The 17,899-nt window shown below is 37.6% G+C and overlaps 1 protein-coding gene across 4 annotated transcripts; it reads right to left on the reverse strand.

Annotated features, from left to right (window-relative positions):
- Positions 1 to 446: 446 nt before the first annotated feature.
- Positions 447 to 17,617, reverse strand: uso1 (USO1 vesicle transport factor). 4 transcript variants are annotated; one of them, XM_079461477.1, is made up of 25 exons: positions 17,351 to 17,617; positions 17,041 to 17,127; positions 16,691 to 16,755; positions 16,299 to 16,375; positions 14,643 to 14,743; positions 14,166 to 14,268; positions 13,731 to 13,786; positions 12,999 to 13,119; positions 12,720 to 12,898; positions 12,455 to 12,595; positions 12,238 to 12,326; positions 11,990 to 12,144; positions 11,421 to 11,626; positions 10,861 to 10,881; positions 5,803 to 5,913; positions 5,416 to 5,534; positions 5,009 to 5,190; positions 4,240 to 4,361; positions 3,665 to 3,803; positions 2,772 to 2,935; positions 2,589 to 2,648; positions 2,357 to 2,455; positions 1,924 to 2,016; positions 1,556 to 1,771; positions 447 to 1,429 (listed from the first exon to the last, which is right to left on the reverse strand). In XM_079461477.1, the coding sequence occupies exons 1-25, from the start codon at positions 17,414 to 17,416 to the stop codon at positions 1,352 to 1,354; spliced, it is 2,850 nt and encodes a 949-aa protein (XP_079317603.1). In that variant the 5' UTR covers positions 17,417 to 17,617; the 3' UTR covers positions 447 to 1,351. The 4 variants fall into 4 exon arrangements, with proteins under 4 accessions (XP_079317603.1, XP_079317605.1, XP_079317604.1 ...); XM_079461479.1 differs by lacking the exon at positions 1,924 to 2,016 and having other exon boundaries at positions 17,351 to 17,601; XM_079461478.1 differs by lacking the exon at positions 10,861 to 10,881 and having other exon boundaries at positions 17,351 to 17,598.
- Between the last annotated feature and the right edge of the window lie 282 nt (positions 17,618 to 17,899).

Genomic DNA, 17,899 nt, shown 5'->3' on the forward strand with positions numbered 1-17,899 from the left:
ATTTGCATGACTGGAATTTGTTGGATTCTTGTTATCATTCATGTAACAGTCATGCTTTATACCAAGTTAAACATTTAATGATCAGTAACTATTTGTGCTTATTTAATATTTACTGAATAGTGTGTAATAAGCAAGATAATGTAAAGCCAGCTGCTCATGATTTCTAATTTCTGTCGATCCCATCTGCCGTTATGCACAAATTTGTAATATATTTTATTTAAACCTTAATTCTATTCTTTAAACAACTGATTTTGATTCCCATCTACAGTATATCTCCTAGTACTGGCACACTAGTACAGCATCTAGGCTGGGTTTGAAGACAGAGCTTAGAATTAAGCAAGGAGTAAGATTTTGGTAAATTAGTACATATGAAGAAAAAACATTACTGATGAGCAAAATAATGGCAATGACAGCTGTCAAAAGCAGTAACTAAAAGAACCAAAACATCACAGAAAAGTATTAGAGTTTATTTTTGTGTGGCTTGTTTATCCATAAATTAAACCAAATTTAGCAAAAGCTCTCCAGTCTTAAAGGAACCTGAAGTATTAGAGGGTCTTCAACAGTGTTGTCAAATCAGAATGCATGGCAAACACGTAGCTAGTGTGAACACAACGCAACAAGTTGGCTGAGAGTGGTTGATTTTTTGTTAATAAGCTGAAAAAAATACTAAAATCAATTGACATCAAGGAACAAAAAAAGAAAACTTGTTCTTATGGTGTCCTCTACATGGAATGCTCTATTTAATGGCCAGCAATCCAATGTGAAACCAAACTTAAATAGGCCAAAACTTGACAGACAAGTTGATAACTATGCACATGAGTAGAGAAGGCAATTGTGCAGAGCACATACATCAATGAAGTCGCTCACCATCACTCAACTTTTCAAGCATTTCGGAAAGCAGACGGATCCTTTTTTGCACTATGTAATACAAAAGAGGAGCACCTGTTTTATTTTCTCTTCTTCATTATTAGTGCAAAGAGCAATCCAGCCATCCTCTACATCTGTGTACGGTGAGGATATACTCACTGGGTGTTTTGATTCTGGTAAAGAAAGCATTCCTCTGTGTTTATTATCCTAGATATTAGTTTAGATGTCATTTGTTGTTTCTTTAAAATGTAATGGGTCAAAAAAATGTAATGGGTCCAGTTCAATTAGGTGGCTAAATGTAATCCCTGGATTTCTTTCGCACTGGCAAGCAACTCTTAAAATTAAAAAGGTAGCCTTGAAAAAAAATAAAAAAATAAACAGAAGATCAGATGAAATGTCCATAGCCTTCAATCTCTTTTTCTAGGCATGTAAGAGAGAAGTTAATGTTAGCAGTCTTTCACTTTCACTAATAAGTCAATACTTTTTATTCATCATCATCTTCCTCCTCCTCCTCATCATCATCAAACTGGTCTTTTGTATCCAGGTCATCCTCATCTTCAATCTGCAGGGAAACATTAAAACCAAAAGAAAAGAATCAAATTTGAAAAATACACCACAAAAGAATATCTAACAACTTCAAGTGAACCCGTTATTAAACTAATCGTCAGTTTTCGGAGTGCAAGTTTACCGTCTCTCCCAGGTCCTTGAGTTTCTGTTTCAAGGACGTAATCTTCTGATCCTGGTCAGCAAGTAGCATGAGAAGATCATCCTGCTCCTTTTTGGAGTCCTGCACCTCCTGCTGCAATTTGCTCTTCTCCGCCTGCAAGATGGCAACTGTGCTTGTGGCTGAAGCAAGCTCTTTCTCCATTGATTCTTTGCTTTCCAGAAGCGCTTTAACTTCCTCCTATTGAACAGTGAGTATGGTGGAAGCGTAGGCAAAAACAAGAATTTCCAAGATCAGACAATCGGTTGGCTAATGAATACGAATGAAGATGAAATTGATAGTAAATGAAGCGCAGGAAGATAGAGGAGCACTCATTATTTTGAGTAAGACACCTTGAGCTTTTGTGTTTCAGTGTTCTGAGTGGAGAGTCTGCTCTCTAACTCCGCAATCTTTTCCATATCTTCTCCAGTGACTGGGACTGTAGCCTAAGAAAAAAGAAAATGCTGATCTAAAATCATATGCCAGGCAAAATGACCAAGCTAAGCTTGTTTTGTTTGCGTGGCTGTAGGGCAGCTGTAGAATATGGGAAATTCTAGCGTTAAGGATGTTACATTTGTAGAAAAAAACTTAAACAATAAACTACATTGGTATATAGTTTTTTTATTAATAAATTGAACCATCTGTTTACATGTTCCTAGTTCTCTAAACCTTTTTGCTTATTGTTTACAGCCAGCCAATTCAATTAAAAGCTCTTGTTGTGTTTGCGTCTGAAATGCAACAAATGGTACATGGATGGTTCATGTCTGCGGCTCAGAGTACACTCACCCTGTTCTCACATCTTCCAAGAAGCTCCTGCCTTTCAGTCTGCAGCTGTGTGATCTCTGCTGTCTGGCTCTGCAGCTGAGCTTTCAGCATCTCCACCTCCTGTAACCAACCACAGAACAATTCTTTTGAACTCCATTCAATGCATTCTGTGTAATTGTGAGAGCAGGTACAGAGAGGTGCATGATGTTACATAATGTACATTGAACAATGAAAGGAATGAATGGCACATTACCCTCAATATTTCTATGTTTTCTGAAGTTGATCCCTCTGCTGATGGTACCCCCTCAGCTTTCTGAGTGACAGATAAAAAAGATTCTTACATACCAAATACATAATGACACAACTAGAAAAGGCAGAAACGCTATTATAATAGCATATAAAGGCTGGGGTTTAGGATGAGAGACTCAACTCGTACCAGGCTTGTAATTACATTGTCCTTTTCAGTGAGTTGTGTCTGCAGCAATTGGTTTTGTCTACGTAGATCCTCCAGTTGTTCTCGGAGTTGGCTCAACTCTTCTAGCTGCAGGCCGTTCACATGGGCTCCATCTGCCTGGCTACCTGTCTGCTGATAATCTTTACCTACACAATGAACACCATTATTGGATTATTAGAAGAATTTGACATACATCTCTTTTTTCATTATATGCTTTGTGCATAAATCATGACCTTTTATAAAGTTATAAACGTTTATAAATATTATATCACATAATGAAATATAATTACAAACCATATTTTCATATTTAAATGTAATATATTAGTAGTTATATAAACAGTATATAAACAATGCTAATGACTTTCTGGAGAGTTATTATATTCTTACTCAAATTAATAGACATAAAAGACCACTGAAACATTAAAAATACAAAACATTTAGGACTAAAGGTCCACATACGGTCCCAAATGTTTCGTATGCATTTTTTCGTATTTGGCAATCTCTGAATGATCAAAACGCCTCTCAAAATGCTTGCTACGGATGCAAAAAACGCAGACGCTTTTTTTTATGAAGCACGAAAATATCGGAGGTGTAAATGTGACTTACACAGCGTGAGTTCGTAGTTATTTTTTAAAATGCCGAAATTTCGGACTCAATGTGCAATGGCCTTAAGTCTTTCGCACTTTAACATAGTGCACAACGGAGAAGCAAACATAGGTTCACAAAGTGCCAAAGGGTGCAACATAAATAGGGGGAAAATAAGAAGCGCCGCAGATAGTACTTGGCTTATTTTACAGTATTAGGAACACTAGTTTATTTGGATTCATTACAATTTTAGTAGAACAGAAGCAAACTTCTACCAATATTGCTCTTACCTAGTTTGAGTTTAAGGATGTTGTACTGGTCCTTGTGCTGCTGGATCTGAGAGAGCTGTTGTGTTATGGTGTCCTGCAGCTTATCATTCTGTGACGTAAGTGATGCCATTTGCTCCTTCAGCTCATTCACCTGAGAGTCCTTAAATCGAAGAGAAATTTTTAAGACACCAGTCAAATGATATTCATAAAGCAGAAGTCACTATATACTGTGTAATACATATTTTTTAATAATTTCAGGTCTTCATCATTTAAATTTTTACACGTTTAAAATCAATATAACTTTAGGTGAATTAACACAGTTCTTTGTTGATTGAAAAATATCACCTGGATTCTGATTACCAACACTACTGTTGACATAGTTTACCCGTCATGGAAGACTTGTGAGATAAATTTATAATGACAAGTCAAAGATCAAGGCAATCCATGAATCATGGTTCTCTTCTGTGCCAAGGTCAAATGTGGCAAGGTTCGATGTGATTCAGAACATTACATATATCATATATGCCATCAGAAGCCTATAAGGTTACTTGGATGCATGAGAATATAAAATTAAAAACTGAATATAGTGTTGTTACCTGTTCTCTGATCAGCTCTTTGTACTGCGTAACAATGCTGTCATGCTGTTCTAGTGTTTTCTTCACCTCTTCTTCTTTTTTCTCTTCCTCGCTTGACTTTAGCACAGCTTTTGTGATCACGCCTATTAACAAATCAGATTAAAGTGCGTGTTACGCTCCCTTTAATAGCACACTTACTGTATTCTAATATGTTACTTTTGATTTTAGACACACTTTAGTGTACAGACCATGTGAAGAAGGCACATTTACAGCTCAGTTTAAGCGATAGTTCACACAAAAATAAATTAAATTATTCACTCTCTAGTTGTTCAAATCCTGTATAAATGTCTTTGTTTGGTTGATCACAGAGAAATCTATTTGGAAGAATGCTTGTAACCAAACAGTACTTGAACTCCATTGACTACCATAGTAGGAAAAATAACAATGGTAGCGCCATAGGTTTTCTTTCCTAAATTCTTCAAAATATCTTCTTTGGTGGTCAACAGAACAAAATCAATTATAAAGTAATTTTCCTACTATGGTAGTCAATGGGGTCCAAGAACTGATTTGAAACAATTCGAAGGCGAGTAAATGATGACAGAGTTTTTATTTATTTATGGGGAACCATCCCTTTAATAAAGGACTCAGAATAGATTTGAATCCCATTTACTGTGATGCATCTTTGCCCAAGACAGATCTTTTTAGTAGATGTAAACAGGGGACTGTCCCCTTCTGATCACCCAAAATATATACCGGGGTAAGAATCTGTGCCCAAGACTCCAACACTAACCTTCTAACTCTTTGAAAAGTTTGGTGAACTCATGATCAAACAGCATGTGCTCTGGGACAGAAAATGCTGGTTGAGGTTTCTGAGCAGCACGGGAATACAGTTCATGTTTAGTTACAAAGCCCAGCTTCTCCACAAAGTTTTCTTTCCCTATGCGCTTCTCAATCAACTGTTTCAGCTTTTCTCTATGGAAAGGAAGAGAAACATGTAATATTGTACATACTGTTCAGTAAATAACAGATATGGAATACCCGCTATTACATTACAGTCTTAACATGTTAACATATTAAAAAAAAATCAGTATAGGCCTTTTATTCATATAAAAATATCACATTGTTTACAGCTACTGCTATAGGACAAAAAAGCTGAAAAAGAAAAAACTTAAGAAAAAGAATATACTAAAAACTTACTTTGTGTAATTCTCCAAGCTGTTGTCATTATAGTAGATACAAATTCCCAACAACAAGGCACACAGACCCTGAACCAGTCGCTCATCCTCACCCAGGTTTTCAGAGATCTGACCTGTTAGCTACAGACTTAATTTAAAGAAACGTACAAATCAGAATTTAGATCTAAATCATGTCATTTAACCCGACACTAAAAAAGAAGATCGAATCTTCATTATACTTCAATCAAAATCATGGGCATAACCACAATGACTCTATAATTCTCAGAGAAACGGATAACTTGCAAACTATTTTCAAATTCAAGTTAGTAATTTTACAAAATATAATGGGAACAGTGATACGGTGTTGGTCTGTTAAGTCAATCAGGTGTGTGTATTGACAGAAGGATACGAAGGGAACATTGTCTTGATTGTGCAGGAAATGCATGACAGCAATGGGACAGTTACAGATCCAGGTGCAGAGTACCATGAGAAGACCCACCTTTGTCTGCACCCTACTGCCCTGTGCACACAAACACACACAGAAACACAAACAACACAATCTTAAAGAACACTGCAATACATTTACATTTAGATAATATATATATTTTTTATCAACCCGTCATTTGTAAAAATGTAATCTGTAATTTGATGTTAGATTTTCAGGTTGCCCCACACCCCGTATGACCATATCTGCATATGGGTCCAGAGGGTTGAATTGTATTTACCATGTTTAAAGTAATAAAAAAAAGGCAGAGGGAAACTATTGAAGTGAAAGGATTGTAATTGTTAGCACTGTCGTTTCAGAGTAGAGTGGCCCAGAACCCAGACAGCTACAGAGACCACAAACAATCCATATTCTATCACCACTGTGCCTTATAGACAAGTATTTCACTTTTGGTCACTCCTGGCATACTTGGAATTAGTTACTGTAACTGGATGAAAATCTGTTAGAGACAAAGAACATTTAAAAGCTTTTTGTGAAAATAGTTAAGTGGTGAACTGCAAAACAAAATCTGAGGTGTCTCAAAAAAAGAAAAGGGGTGGGGCCAGAGGGGCACTGGTCCCAGTTGAAATCGTATTAGCCCCTGAAGTACCCCGTCCTCTACACCTGCGCTTTTTGGTTGAACGGATCACAAGTGGAAGGCGTTAAATACAGTTGTAAACGGGGTGTGAAAAGTTTAGAGCTTGTTGACTTTCTACCACTTCCAGAAGAAGTGGAATACGCATTCGGCCTGATTGTGTTTGTTATACGCTCATGCGGTTGAAGGCGTTGGAGCACTGGTCACGTTCATAGGTAAACTAAATGCTTATTTCGTCCATTAAGTTAGCTCAACAATTTCTGCATACGTCTGCTTTTAATAGTGCTTATGTTTTCACTACCGTCTTCCACTTAAAAGGTAATTCCGGCCTTTAATTACTAACGCTCAAGTAGTTTAACATCTGTATGACCTCAATTTTCCCCCAAAACACAAATGGAGGTAGTTTTGGTTCAGTATTAATTTATATAATGTGACGAGGATACTTTTTGTGCACAAACAAACCAACGACTATATTAAAAAACTTCCTGATTTGAGTGTTAGTTTCCAGCATCGCTCGACGCATGCATGTTATGATGGAGAGCCTGTATGGTCAGAACGCGTACGCGTCGAGCAATGCTGACACCGGATTCACTGACATGTGGCTTGTGTGTTTGATTACGTGCAGTCTGAGGAGTCCTATTTAACACTTTAAAGTAAAAAAAACAATGTCACTGAACTTCTCTTTGTCTTACGTTTTTGCTATTTAAAACCTCTCTCTGGATAATTCGTTCATCAGGCTAATCATCCATAAACACATTTCACAAGCCTTGAGGGATATGAAAGCGGATATGACCGTTAAGCCGCATCATTATCCTGCAGCTCGCGACTGGAGCAGGCATAAGAGAGAAGAGCGCAGTTGGGGATCACAAGCGTGTGGACCTCTGCAGTCGACGCAGCTGCGAACGGCCCCTAGTAGGTGATTGCGTTTTGCTGGATATATGCTGGATTCACATGGTACGCAGAACTCGCTTCTGTCCAATTTTTAAAGGGAAAAACGCAAACTGCTTCGTTGGTGGAGCGTGAATCCAGCATAATGCTGTGTTCAGACCAAATGAGAATTAAGTGCTTTGCAGAAGTAAATGACATACAAAGTCAATGCAATGATGCGAATAGACGCAAACTCACGGCCAGCGATGCGAATGATGCGAATCGGGCGGCGCAATTGTGGCAAACATGCGTCAATCACATGAAATTCACGGGAAGAGCTCATTGACACATACCGGATGACATGTCTGGACGCATGAAGACACACCCCGTCGTGTGATGTTTCTCGCATCACTCACACGAAAATAACGAACTTTTGCTGGAAATAATAAAGAGCGGGGAACGCGATTATTCGCGTTTAGTGTGAACACAGTGTAACGCGGCACGCAGTGAGCGGTGGAATTGCCGCGCCGCAGCTACTTTTAACGCGATGTGGTTCCCACTGCAGTTAACAAAAAGATATAATATTTGTATCTTCTGCTGCGCATTAAAAACAATTGGTAAATGTTTTATTGGAAAGTTAATGTAGCCAGGCGAGTTGATCTTGAGTTGCCACATAGTCTTAAATTCACAATATAGCCACAATATAAGCTTCTATTGCTGTAAAACGAGTTGTAAGTATATCCGTTTAATGAAACCATAGCACGACTGGCAAGCTTATGTTGATTTTGTGACAACTGGATGATTATTAATCCTAGGCCTAGCCAGCACAATATGTAGCACTTCGTTGAGAAACGTTGTTAATAATACAGATTTTTTTGACTTTTTTCAATTTTAAGTAATTAAAACTAATGTTTTAATTGTCTCTTCATTCTGACATTATTTTCATAATATTGATTGTTACATTTGACATCAGAATAATTGACTGTTAAAATACCACATGCTAGATTTTGTCATGTACTGTGTAGTCTATATGAAATGATTTCAAGCACAGAGCTCAGTGCAGGCAATAGTATGACAGTAACGTTACTAGGCTTCGGCCTAAGATCTTTATATTAAATTTAAAATTAGATAATGTTCATTATTTCATTCACTTCTATCTCTTTCTCTCTAAGCTTTTATGTCTCTTAGGAGTCAATGAAAACACCATCAATTAGGTTGATCATTAATGAAGTGGTGCATGAATGTGGTTGATGTAAAATAATTGTGTTCTTTTTTTATATATTTTTTTAAATTCACATAAAAGGTGAAACTCCCCCAAAATGTCCAAATGAACCTAAATTCACCCTATAAAGGGTTGTTATTGATCAATTCTAATTTTGAAGTTTTAATTGTATAATTCATCAACTCCTTATTTAGCACCACTGGTGGTCGTGTAGTGAACTGCAGCAAGCAAAGTTTCGTAACAAGCAATGGCAATAAAAAACAATTAATACTTGAAATTTCTTACATATGGCCCTTTAAAGGGGTGATTCGCCGGAAATACGTCTTTGTCTTTGATAAGTTGCCCATGCATGTACTAGACACTTAAAATTGCAAAAATTTAAGTGTCGGAACAAAAGATGTATTTTATCTAGAAGTGAATGCTCACCCAGACCTGCCTGAAATGGCTCGTGTAACCACACCCTGGCGAATCTATGTCAGTTAGTTACATGATTTGATTAAGACTGCCCCAAATCTTAACGCAATTAAGGTGGGTGGTCTTGTAAATCTCATTGTTCCGTCGCAGCAATGTCGCGGAGACGATGTGTGTTTCGTAGTGAAAATAAATCCTCTTTGTTTGCCCTGCCAAAAGACGATACAACAAAAAACTAATGGTTACATTTTATTTTCAACACTGTTCCAGAGATGTACAATCCAAATGTTCAGGTTTGTGCAGAGCATTTCACCAACGATTGCTTCACGTATCTGGGAGAGATCAAGACCGGCTATGCATGGAAGCTTTTGTTAAAAAGTGGGCCAATTCCAACAGTTAAAACTCTACAAGGACTGTCTGGCGCTTCAGATTCACAGCCCGTAAGTATATATTTTCATTGTAAAAGACTTTGTTACGGACTAACACGAGTTGAGTTTGATGATGTTGTTTCTTTGTGTGACCTGCAAATGCAGACACGCGCGCATCGTGAAAAAAGACAACATAAGTCCTAATTATCAGTAATTATGTTCCAACTAGAGGCAACAAATATCGTGTTTATAATGGAATTAATTGTCTTTGTTGAGTTGCGACGAGACATGGGGTAAAACTGGTTGATCAAGAAGAGCCGAAGCACTCGCGGTATTTATTATGTTACCATTCCCTGCTGTAATGCGAGCTTGTTTCTATCTCACACAAACTCTGTTTGATGAATATGGTTGTTTGTTGTTAGTTAATTACTCTTAACCAATCCTTTACATCCTGTTCCAGTCACGCTGGCAAAGTTGTATCGGCTTGATCTTCATTTTCGGGCTTGAAGGAAGGATCGATGCCATTTTATCACCTGTAAGTAGTTTTGGAACCTGATGTTCAAAGTATGGTAAGAGGTGTTACATTTCCGTGCAGTATTCGACCAATCACTACGCACTAGTGAACTGGCCAATCATAGCACACCTTGCTTTTCAGAGCGATGAGCTTATATAAAATATCATCACGTTTCAGAGAGGCGGAGCAAAGAGGAGATACAAACATGCACTGTATGTGGAAAATACAGCGTTTTTAAACCTTAAATCGTGTATACACATTGTATTACATCTAAAGCAAACAATAATATAAATATTTGCCGTGTCAAATGATCCCTTTAAGATGCCATTCCAAACTAATTTCTAAAGTAATCAAAAATGCTACTTTTAAAACTTAAACTTATATATTCAACTAAGCAGAAAGAGGTGAGATTTTAAAGGGGTCCTATTATGCCCTTATACAAAATGTTCAACCATTTTGGACATATCCTATGCCTTACCATAACCGCAAACTTCTTAGATCTAAGAACTGGTATCTGCCTTTAGTATGTTTGTATATACATTAGTATATGAATATAGCGACGTTAAGACTTGTTGTAGAAGAAGCACGTTGTAGTTATTTTTTTAGCTCCACGATTTTATTTTCTGTTGGAGAGAATACAGTATCTTCCTTTGGAGTGGACTTTGTAACGCTTCAGACCTTTTTATGCTCAAGTAGCAACACTACATAAAAGATGAAATTTTTAAAAAGCATAATAGAACCCCTTTAAAGAGACAAAAAAACTGATTGAAAATGTCTGTATTTTATAGAACAAGACTAAAAGACCACAGCATGCGGTCAGCCATTAAAAACCAAATGGTAAAAGCCAGGGTTGCCAGGGTAAGTTAGGGCACACAACAAACAGGACGGAAACAGCAAACAGAAAGACAGCAAAACAGTTCATGAACCCCCAATGTGGAAAATGTAGGGCCACCCTGCTGAGTCCAAGCCACACCATCACATAAAACAACCCACGCACAGTACTCACCCTCCGGTTGAGCTTATCACCCTGCAAAAATCACAGCACATTTCAAATTGAATGTGAGTGATAACCACAAGCTCCCATTCTGATGATATCCTAGTTTCCCAAAATACATTTACGTTTAATGGGATCTGATCAAATATCCCAAAACTAAATACTTATTGTTCTTGAAACCAGTCCAGTCCTTTTGAAAAGACCAACTCAGACCAGCATGAATTTCAATGCAGGTTGAAGTTGTTTTGGTGTTGGTTTAACTGGTGCATAGTCATGATCCTCACCAATAAAACACTGTTGACTGCTAACGCAGAGACAATCTAGCACACCAAACAGCCGAAACATATCACATGTTGGTCTTTTCAAGAGGGAGCATCCAAAATAGCAGAAACACTGATGACAGCTGGTAGAAATTATGAGGCAAAAAAGTTCTCTTTGAATAAACGTTAAGGTTAACAAATATCAAATTCAATTTGCTTTTGCACAGCCAGCCTTGAGGCCAAAAAGTCTTAAATTTCTAAAAAAGTAATTGATTCTCACACACGGCGAAACATTGAGGTTAAGAGATGTACCTGGGATAGAATATTGGTGCATTGTTGCAGAAGGGAAACAGGTGGCTTGCCCAGACTGGTGGCCAACTGTACCCGGAGCAGTTGTTCTTTCTGGGTGAGGTTATCTTGCAGCGCGTGGGCCAGAGCCACAGCGGCACACCAGTTTGACAGAGAGTCGGCCGAGAATAAGCCTCCACATAACAGCTGTCCCGCTGAGATAGAGTTAGCTTGGGGACAAAGAGACAAGATTCTTGAACAGGATCCAAATCAATCAAGTTATTTGAGAGTAAAAAGAAACATACAGGCAATGTAGCAGAGAAGAAGAAATTGTAAAGTGTAGATCGGTAGGCTAACTAAGCGCAAAACAGATCTTTTCAGGTATCTTTTTACCTGGTAGCTTTCAGTGACCAATCGTATTGCATACATCACTTACTACATCAAAGTGTTTTGGCATGTTTGATAAAGTGCAAGCAAGTTTTTCTCAGTTATAACTGAAAACGATACAGATACATTCGGATGGAGTACTTTTCTGTCTCGCTGTTGCCATGTATAAAAGCCAAACTGAACTTGTGAACGGGTAAAACCCCTACCATCTATAGTGGAGGGCAGTAGTGTGGCTACTATCTCCCCTTGGCCTTTATGGTTCTTGTAGAGGAAGCACTGGAAGCAGTAAAGCACAGCACAGCGTAGAACAAACGGCTGTCTCTCGTTCACCATAGACATGAGAAGAACCACGATTGCAGGCCTAAAGAAAACACTCAACATGTTCATATTTCCCTCTCTTTTTAGAAGAAAACACAGAAAATGTTTCAACAGAGGCATGTTAAAGAATGCAGACCTTGGTGGATTTGATGGAGCATTAACAGATGCAAAGTAATCCTGGTTCACTTCGGAGCCACGGATGACCTCTGACACAGTATTAATGGTCTACAAGACAAACGGTAAATAAATATGTTCAATGCTTAAAAGAACAAACACTGTTTTAACGCAGTAAAAGATCTGGGCAGTTAGTGTGAACAAAGCTAATGAGACGCATTATCTGAGAGCAATCTGACCTCTGTGAGGATGTCTGCAGGAACACCTGTGGCCATGAGGATAGTGCATAACTGTTGGAGGAGCCCACATTGGAACATGGCCTTCTGACAGCTGGACGTGGCCCCAGGAGAGTTTACTGGAGAAACCATCACGCGCACAAGCTACATACGGACCAAAGAAATCAAGATATATTTACATACTTCTCACACTTCAAGGCTACTTATTCCACTGGACAAGAGTAAGAACAACCTGCACGACACAGGCTGTCAAGCTCATATTATGTACCTGAAGCATTAGATGGAGGTTGGTGACTTTCTGTGCTGACCAGCCAGAGTTATCATCCCCCACTTCGAACCACGGTTTCATCCTTTGGATATAAGATCCTTCTTTGAAAAAATTCTGGTTGGAGCTATTGTTCTTTAGGAGATTGACCAACAATAAGAGACAGTCCTCCACCACAATGCCTGTGAGATGAGGATTGAAGTAAACAAATGACCTTTAAGAACGCACAAGTTTCTCTTCCTAAAAGCCAGTTTGAATATTTCACTTATTTCAACCATTTACCTCCATCACTTGAACCCTCCTCTGTGATGATATCAAGGAGTCTCTCAAAAGCGTTTTCAAAAGCCACGATTTTCTGAATTGCGGCATTGCCTTTGGTTAGTTGCTGAAGCAGCAGAAGACCCTTAAGGACAAAAAATTATGTATTAATAAGGGCTGTCAATAGATTAAAATGTTTGATCGTGATTAATCGCATCCTTTTCGTGCCATTGGTGAAATTAAACAAACGATTTATTTTATTTAACATGTTTATTTTAGCGCTGGCAATAAATAAATCGATCTAAAATGTACTATTGTTTTCCCCTACTTTGTAAGTAGCTTTGGATAAAAGCATCTGCTAAATGACTGAATGTAAACTAACTACTCAAACACCGCAAATATGTTTTTAAATATACTTTCACAGGATTTGCGCTAATGCGCTTCCATTCTTTAAAGACTTTTTTTAACTTGTTGAAGACTGTGCTTGCGAAAATGTGCTTTCTGGCATAATCTTGTGCGTTTTTGTTCATTGAAAGAGACCGGCAATACAACCATTTCAAACCGTGCCTAAACAGTTTAAAGGTGTTTATACGCAGAAGAGCATGATTCTAAATTTTAACGCTAGACAAAAAACGGATGTTGATTTAATGTCGTTAAATATTTTTTGCACGAAAAATTTTTGACACCCGTAGTTATACATGTTTCTTTGTATTACCTTAAAAAAACTATTTTGTAAAAGTGAGGATTATAACTTACATCATTTCGGATAACTTCCCTGGAGTCAGCAAGGAGATCCATTAACCTGGACACTCCTGCCGAGTGAAGCAACATATTAGTTAGTAGTTTACTCACTATGTTAAACCGCAGCAATGGCATTTTGTTTTATTTATTTGACAAAGAAGTGAAGTGGGGTTCGAAACAGAGGACACATTTGCACACTGGCAGCTGAGTTTGTAAAATGACATAACCATCACATTTCTAATCATCCTTAGTGTTTATTAATTATTACTTTACAAATGAAAATGTTTCTTTTTTGGAACATAATGGATGTAAAGCAACATACGTGATAGATAATAAGTACTAAGTAGATCATCATACATGTATGATGGATGTCATTAGGAAACCCCAAATAATCACGCTAAAAACAAACCTTTACTGGGTTTATTAAGATCAACACATTTTTGGACTCACCCATGGGGCTCACCAGGATGATGCCTTGGAGCTGGGCACACTGGTTTTTCAAAAGTGCAGTTAGAAGCTTAACACCTGGCCAGCGCACATGAAAGTCAAACTCCTACCACAAACAAAACAGTTGTTCTTAAAATAATAGGTCACCCAAACATTTAAACAAGCATTACAAAGTACTAAATTCCGATATGGTGACATTGTGATTAATTTAAATTATGTTTTGTGTATATATATATATATATATAATAGTCTTGTTTGAATTATTTGGGGTTGGGGTGATGTGGGGGAAAAACTTGTTTCCGTACTGTATCTATCTTTTTGTTGTTATAAAAGTTTAATAAACAAATTAGGCAGAGGAAACTTTGAAAGGAAGTCACACAAACCTGGGAAGGCATGAGTGCGAGTAAAGTATGAGTTCTTTAATAAACAATTCTAATAAATTCTTTAATAACAAAAGATTCCAGCTGATTCTAAACCTACCTCCAACATTGTAAGGAGAAGAGTGATATTATCTGGTTCCTGGATAAACTTGTCAGTAAACTGAACTCCCATATCATCCTCCTGCTTTTGCTGGTTCTCCTCTGAAAGAGAATACAGATCATTTTTTATGCTTTTAGTTTGTAAGTTCAACTCATAAGATGTAGGGATGAACAGATAAAAGGGGGAGGAAATGGAATATTATGCTAAGATGATGCAGGGAATAGCTGTCCAGCTGGATGGGGATACTTTTTGCTTAAGCCACCTGATCACAATGCAAGAGCTGGTAAATAAGCTATTTTCATCGGAAGGAAAAGCAGAGAAATGTGTCTGTTGACAAAGAGTGTATTAATACAATGAGGGAAAGACAAAACGGCACATCAACCCACAGGAAAAAGGAATAGCGGACCCTAAACGAAAACTATCTAACCACTCTCATGACCCTGCAACCTCAATGGACGAGTCAATGACGACTTGTCATACACGAAAACCACGTTTGACGTTACACCTGAAAAGATACATATTATGGCACTTTATTTGATTTGAGTGCTATTACGACAATTATTCATTGACAATACGTTTAGCTAATAATCAACCTTAGGTCTCTTCGTAAGACTGGGAATATAGTGCATTCATTTCACGAATAACGTTTTTGGTGCTTTATAAATATATTGGAGATTGCTAGTGCCTATTCCCTTTCTATTATATGGAAAAGAATAGGTAAGACATCCTTCAAAACTTAATGTCTTTTTGCTGCATGAGAGAAAGAAAGCCATATGGTCGCTATGAGGGGGAATAAATCTATTCTACAAATCTTCCTTTTATGGGTGAGCTATTCCTTCAGGAAACTGAGACAGTGGACAGGGGTAAATGCATACAAACAAAGCCAAACAAATAAAAAATTATAATAACAAGACACAAAACAACCTTCAAACCTTGACCTCTTCCAACAAATCACACTCACACAGATGAACTACATGGGAAATCAATTCCGGGATAACTTTTATTACTTTACTGACAATGCTTTCATTTTCAGACACAAGATCATTGTTTGAGCTTGCTTTTTAAGTGAACCACACACTGTTTATCCAGTTACTTCAATTATTTTAAACTCATCGAATCTGATTCAGTTTCAATAACTTAAGAAGACTATTTTATGTGAAGTTTTTAAAACAACATTTTTACACAAAGTTAAGTGAAACCGAAAGTTCTGAGATAATCTCTGAATTAAAAAAAACACGCTAGACGAATTGCAACTAACCGACATGGTGACACAAAATATATTATATGGAACAAAGAAAACATTTCGAGTTTCTGTTCACTGTAAACGTTTCCGATACGCTAGTGTTGTAGAATAAACAGCAGAGCATAAAACCTCTGTGAATAAAACTGGATAAGAATCAAACGTCGGAGGACAACTCAAGGCATGGATAGGCTAGTGGTTAGACAGCATCATGCACAAAAAAAGTGCTTTACCTTCAGAATCATCTGGATTAAACATAAAAAGAAAAAGAAGATCAGATATACACCAGCATCAGACTGAAATTATGTCAATTATTATGATGCTATACATAGAAATAAGGAAACGGGAAAGAAGTATTACTATCCCCACTTTAAACCCTCAAAGTCACATCTGGACAAGTTTAAACAGTAACCTACCTTGTTCCTCCTCTTCATCGTTGCAAACAATATTGTATAATGTGTCCAAAGCATAACCCAGGATTTCAGTATCCGAGCTGTTTCAGAAAATTTCCAGAAAAATCACAATGTGTGTTAAATTACTACGGTCATATTTTCATAGTCCATGCCCACTGTGTAATATTTTCCTAATGTTGTATTCTGTATTTATTGTATATCCTGCACTTGCTAATTGAACTTCTGGTTAGACCTAAACTACATTTCTTTACACTGTAATTGTATATGTCTAATGACAATAAAGTTGAATCTAATCTAAAAAAGAAATTAACCTAAACTCCACATCGCACCATAGCATTAAAAAAACAACAGAAGTTACAAATACATGTGATACTTCAAAATAGTATAAAACACACCTGTCAGTCCGCAGTATATGAAGCAAATGGTCCATTGCCTTTGTGCCCACCTCCAAACGGTATTTCTGTAATTAAAACCCTCCTTGACACGTGTTTCATCGAAACAATACATGTATATATTTGCTAATATTTCAATATTATATAGATTAAAGTACATGCTTTTTTCCTTCATGATAGAATAAAGACTTGCTTGTGAAAACAACTTCTGCAACTAAACAATGTGATGATGCTCAAAGTCTTTTGTTCAGCGCTGATATAAAGGAGCTAATAGAGCACTCCTGGTCTCATTACTATTAATACGAGTAAGCATATACAATCACAACATGATGACATCAACACTTGCTAGTCACCTTTGACAGAGACTTGAGGGCTCGGACAGCATCTCTTCGATCCTCCAACAGGGTGGATGAAGCCACACGATCACATAGCTTCTGAACCTGATAATGAACAGTCACACACACACACACACACCGTTAACGAAGCCTTTGTTGCCCATACATCAGAAAACACATGCGAGGTGATCCGCATCACATAAACACAATTCATGGACAGGGATCGAGTGCATACAAATAAACAACAGAATCACACACACTGCTTTTAAATCACAGGAATAAAGTTATTTTCACGAAATAATTCATCACGAACAGATATTAAACTCACTGTTTCTGCTCCAGTCGGTTGTGGGCCTGCTGACTGTCCTCCGATAACTCCAAATATGTAATTCATCGTTCTGTTCGCGTGAGTAATAATACCTTACAGTTGGATGTTAAGCATAAAACGCGAATCGACCCAAAGAGACCCCCCCCAGGACAGGTAGAGAGTAAACGCTATTAAAAACAGCTGCTGCCCGATGTTGATCTTACATCCCACCTCTACGCAGCCCGGAAGTGACTCTCACGCGCATGCGCAGAAAACGTGGCGATACGTGGCTGACCATAGGATCAACATGCTCTTAAAGGAACAGTTACACATCAAATCGAGATTTCCAATCGTGGTAAGAGCTCTCTACGACCGGGTTTTTGTCTCCGTCTGACAGGTTCAAGAGTTTGTGACTTGCGCTATCGAAAGCAAACCTGTTAACATCTGGTATTTATTATAACTTATTGTTTAGGCTCACTATATACATTACTGCAGATAACATGAAATAACAAGGGGCAATCCTTGTCAATCTTAATGTTAATTTCTCAATCATAAATCATAATTTTTCTA

The sequence above is a fragment of the Barbatula barbatula genome (genome assembly GCF_947034865.1).
Source record: "Barbatula barbatula genome assembly, chromosome: 8".
NCBI classification, from domain to species: Eukaryota; Metazoa; Chordata; class Actinopteri; order Cypriniformes; family Nemacheilidae; genus Barbatula; species Barbatula barbatula.